Source organism: Oncorhynchus keta, chromosome 5 (assembly GCF_023373465.1).
Source record: "Oncorhynchus keta strain PuntledgeMale-10-30-2019 chromosome 5, Oket_V2, whole genome shotgun sequence".
Classification (NCBI taxonomy): Eukaryota; Metazoa; Chordata; class Actinopteri; order Salmoniformes; family Salmonidae; genus Oncorhynchus; species Oncorhynchus keta.
The window spans coordinates 7,178,840-7,184,032 of record NC_068425.1 but is presented as its reverse complement, the minus strand read 5'-3'; the positions used below and the strand labels follow the sequence as shown (position 1 = coordinate 7,184,032).

The following is a 5,193-nucleotide window of genomic DNA, read 5'->3' as shown; positions in this document are numbered from 1 at the left end:
CACACACACACACACACACACACACACACACACACACACACACACACACACACACACACACACACACACACACACACACACACACACACACACACACACACACACACACACACACACACACACACGCGGATGGAAGCACAGATACACACACGGGTGGCCATGAGGAAGCACACGCACATACACACACATCCGCCACACACAATTTCTAAGGGTGTGAAGTTGCGCTGAGGGTTCAGTCTTTGTGACTGTGAATGGTAGCAACATTAGAGTGTACAAATAAATAATACTATGGTTTTAGAGTGTAGCCTGTTTCTGACTGTGAATGGTAATAACATTTGCTGAGGGTGATATTCTTCGAATGGCAGGTCCCAAAGCGTCTGAAGGCTGAAAAGTACATGCTGTAAATGTACATTTAAAAAAGCAGCGCTCATCAAGTTACTTTTATACGCCCCTGTCATGTTGCTATACTCATGGTGTCAGCATTTACACCACCGGGAAGTTGTCTAAAATAGACCTCACTCAGTCTGCGCTAATGTACCAACGATATTCAAACGGACTAACTTCCTCCGACTTCTGTTAGTCAGCGATGCATCACGCATGTCTCTTCTCTGCTTACAGACACACCGGGTACATGGTGCATTAGCTCATTGAACCCATCCTGAACTGTGAGGATAGCCCCCTAGTACATGGCCACAACACTTGGCTCCTAAAGGAGAGTTGTGGGTTCACGTCAGCTAACCCCGGGGGTGTCCGGGCCCTCTGTAGCCTCCACTTCCAGTATGTCACCCCAACCTATCCAGCACCCCCAAATAGACAGGGGTGGGGCTCCAAACACGTGTATGACACACCAGGGACAATATCAGCCTGTTGATCTCATCCAACAGCCGCGACTCAGGATAGAGGGTGGAGGGTGGTAAGGCGACCCTCAGCTGTGGCACGACCAACCCGACGGCTGTGACTAATGGACCAATGACAAACACAGAGGGGGAAACAGAAGCGCCTGCCCGTAAAAACACGTAAACAGGACATGGCCATAAGCTCAGTTTAGCCCACCGACTCGTCGCAGGGAATTCTTGCCCCATACCACTTACTGCCCTCTTCCCCCGTCCTTCTTTACTGAGCTCATGGGTTGTAAATAGGGCAACAAGGGGGAGGGCCATAGGAAAAGGGGGAGTATATAAGCCTGAGAGGTGCTGCCACAAGTTCAGAAACACTCACTGGGAGTAGCTTGCCGACCAAGAGATCCTCACAGCAAGAGATCCAAGGAACTCACACTCTTCTTCTTCTAAGCAGACCGGAAAGGAAAACAGAAAAAAATAACAACATGACTCAGTCCGCCGCCCCAGCAATCGAGAGCATCTTTGGAAACGACCCTTTCTTCAGTCAGGAGAGGATGGTCTTCCCCCCAATGCGCCACCAGGCCCTATCCGGCATCCAAGAGGACTTCTTCCAGAGGAGGTCCAACCTGGCCAGTGATCTCCTCAAAGAGCTCCGCGATGGGCTCCCCAGTATGTACCAGCTGCACGAGAGGGCCCACCTCCGAATGGGCTCCCCATTCCTCGAGAGGAGGAGCACAGGAGTTCCAGCAGGAGCTCTGAGCCAGGGCCTCAGCACGGAGGTGGCTGAGACAGGCCGGAGCCATAGCCCCCTGGCCCTGAGCCTAAACGCCCAGGGCTTCAACCCAGAAGACATCACAGTCAAGCTGGACGGACGGAAGCTAGCCGTGGTGGCCATGAAACAGGCCAAAGCAGAAGAGGCTAAATCCACCTCCTCTGCCATCTCTTCCTGCTCCTTTTCCTCCTCCTCATCCCAACAGAAAGGCTTTGTTCAGAAAATTGACCTGCCTGCTCACCTAGACCTGACAGCCTTGACCTGCTCTCTGGGAGAAGATGGACAGCTGAGAATCGAAGCCCCCACTGCCGCCCCCCAGCTGGAAGCCCCTACAGCAGAGCAGGAGGTCCCCCTCCGCTTCAGAACCTCCCTGGACGTACCCATAGCCAAGGGCAACACGGAAGAGTCCATAACAGTGAAGACCTCAAAACCTTGAATTATATTTTATGAATCATTTAATTGTATTATCAATCCAGTGGATTACATTGTGGGGAATTGTTTATAATATGCCTATTTGAATAAACATGATTTAATAAAGACAATCTGATATTGGAATGATGGTTGCTAGAATTGTGGTGTGTGTGAGGGTGACAGTTTTAAAATAGATAACTAGAAATAAGTGGTGGATCCTGTCATTACTGGCATACTATACATTTCAAACAGTCATGTGAACGAAATACTTTTACAGTCCGAAAACACATGTAATCATGCACTCCGCAACTCAAAACATACAATACCGTTCAAAAGTTTGGGGTCACTTAGAATTGTCCTTGTTTTTGAAAGAAAACCACATTTTTTTGTCCATTAAAATAACATCAAATTGATCAGAAATACAGTGTAGACATTGTTAATGTTGTAAATGAATATTGTAGTTGGAAACGGCAGATTTTTTATGGAATATCTACATAGGCGTACAGAGGCCCATTATCAGCAACCATCACTCCTGTGTTCCAATGGCACGTTGTGTTAGCTAATCCAAGTTTTCAATTTTAAAAGGCTGATTGATCATTAGAAATCTGCCATTTTGAACGGTAGTGTGTTTCTCTCGCTGACATCATGATTGGGAGACAGAAAACATGACAAAGACATGCATGTGACATTGGTTGCATTGTGTGTTCTCTTCATCTGTATTGCAATCAGGGGCGTAGGCATGGGTGGGCTTGGTGGACACAGGCCCACCCACTGGGGAACCAGGCTCACCCAATCAGATTGAGCAAAAACAAAACTACAAATATTTTGCAGTGTGATGCGCTCACCAAGCTGAAGCTTGACCAAATGCTTCAAATACAAACCAGCATTGTAATTATAATTGAAGCACTCCAAACAAAGGAAGTGATGATGTTGCACTTGCTACTCTACCTACTAAAAACAAATGGTTCTATATAGTGCCAAATAAGGGTTATTTGGCTTGTAACCATAGCGGATTCCTTTTTGTTCCTGTTCCGAACCTTTCTTTGAAAGTGCTACTGGATAAAGAACCACGCGCATAAGGCTCTAAATGGTACCTGTATGGTGCTATAATGTACCCTTTCCTAAGGTTCTAAAAATAACCATTAATACAAGGTTCTATATAGCACCAATAAAGTGTTCCGCTATGGCTACAACCCTTTTTGGGGCTATATAGAACCCTTTTTCTGGTTCTTTATAGAACCTTTATGGAGAAAGGTTTTATAAAGAACCTTCCTCAATCTCAAAGGTTCTTTGTAGATTATTTTGAAGAAGCATACAGGGTTTGTTATTCGGGTCAGCCATATGACCTTGTTAAAATTCCTTACTGTTGTGTTAATTGACCAGTTGAATCAAGTGGGCTAGCCCTGCAACGGCTGGGGATCCCTGAGACAATTGAGAACCACTGATTTAGTCAACTGTTCCCAATTGACACAAGGCCGTGTGAGTCTTTCACAAAACACCTGTCACTGGCCATAGTCATATATAACACATATATAACACAACAGACTAGATCAACTGGAATGAAACTCTCACTTGCACAAAAAGAGCTGTTAGCAAACAACGCCCCAAAATATTTAAATAAGACGCCACCCCGACATTTGAATAATTACTAAAAAAGCAAAGAACCCTTTTGTGAACCGTAGAGAACCATTTGAAGTTCTTTGAGAACCAAAGGGTTCTTTGAGTCATTCTCGTTCCACATAGAACCATCAACCTTCGGAAAGAACCCTCGAGGAACCCTCCATTTTTTACTGTGTACCCTAAACAAACGCTACCTCTTCAATGTCAGATGATGGCGCCAGTACCCTTATAATAAGAAATGTTCCATTACAGCTGCTGTACGCGTAATTCAATCAATCATACTCTTCCAAACCCTCTATTATTCTGTTGAAGCAATGGCTTGCTTCCTATTTTCTGTTGAGTAAATGATTTGCAACATTTGATTTGATCGTATCAGTTCTTATAGGCCCTGCGTACTGTTCACTGGTAAAGACCATTCATTACAAGTCTGTGTAGATTCATGTTAACCTCTTGTCATGGTGAAAAAAAAACAAAGGGCGCACTGAGCAGGAACACAAGCTGTAATTTGATCTATGCAGTGTAAGAGACCTCTTTCTCCTCGTTAGTTTCATGTGACTTTCATGGAAGAAATCTTTTATTTCTTACATTTCTATTGGACCTTTATTTATCCAGGTTAGTTTCATTGAGATAGAATGTATTTTTCAAGAGAGACCTGGTCCAAATCTGGGTAATCTAACTGTATTTGCGTACGCCACAATGAATTTGCATACACTACAATTCAATCCTCTCTTGGCGAACACCACAACTCACTCTTTGCTTATGCCACAATTCACAAGACACACTGAACCTTCTGGCTCAGACTTATATCAGCCTGGTTATTACTGGTTGTGTAATGTGAACTACAAGAGAGCAGGGAGTCGATAATCACAGACACGTCCTACACAGCCACCGAAACGCATTTTCTCTCAACTAAAACTCACGGGCTACTTTTCAAACACCTCTAGAAGCCCTTCTAGAATCCCTTTAAGGCTGATGACGAAGAAATTCCCAGAGACAAAGGGGGTCAGAGAGGCTGAGACGCCAAACTGAAAGCAGCATCTTTAGTCTCTACACTTGGGGGGAAACTCGACACCAGGGAAAGGAGAAGAAGAAAGAGCTTTAAATGCTACCATTACACACAACTCCCTGAAGGGGCCTAAATTAGTATCTGTAAAGGTTCCTCTGACATTTGCTACCTGGGAGACACCATTTGTTGTCGTGCCATAATGGGGACAAAACACAGCAGTTAATATTTGATGAGTACGGCCTTGGGCAACAGGATAGACTCTAGGAAGAGAAGAAGAAAGGAAACCACTGAAATCTTTAGCTTTATTTAAATGTCACCGAAATCAAACATTTATATTATGAGAGTTCGCTGACCCTTTCCAATAAGTTAAGGCTCCAGTCCAATTTAGAACAGGCAAATTGTTACAGGTGAAAGAGGTGGTGTGTTCAGAGAAACATACACGAGTCAAGTTGCACTATTCAGTTAACAGGGATCTGTTGTTCTGTTTTTCACAAATTAATAGCGTTCATTGATTTTCAATGTGTTTTCTCTGCCTTGCTTCTACC

The 5,193-nt window shown here is 44.5% G+C and overlaps 1 protein-coding gene across 1 annotated transcript; it reads left to right on the top strand.

Annotated features, from left to right (window-relative positions):
- Window positions 1-1,197: 1,197 nt before the first annotated feature.
- LOC118384773 (heat shock protein Hsp-16.1/Hsp-16.11-like) lies at window positions 1,198-2,166 on the top strand. The gene has a single exon (XM_035771509.2). The coding sequence runs from the start codon at window positions 1,325-1,327 to the stop codon at window positions 2,045-2,047; it is 723 nt and encodes a 240-aa protein (XP_035627402.1). The 5' UTR covers window positions 1,198-1,324; the 3' UTR covers window positions 2,048-2,166.
- Window positions 2,167-5,193: the final 3,027 nt, after the last annotated feature.

What these genes read in the sequence shown, in the direction of transcription:
- LOC118384773 (XM_035771509.2), top strand. Translation starts at nt 1,325, where the DNA reads ATGACTCAGTCCGCCGCCCCAGCAATCGAGAGCATCTTTGGAAACGAC.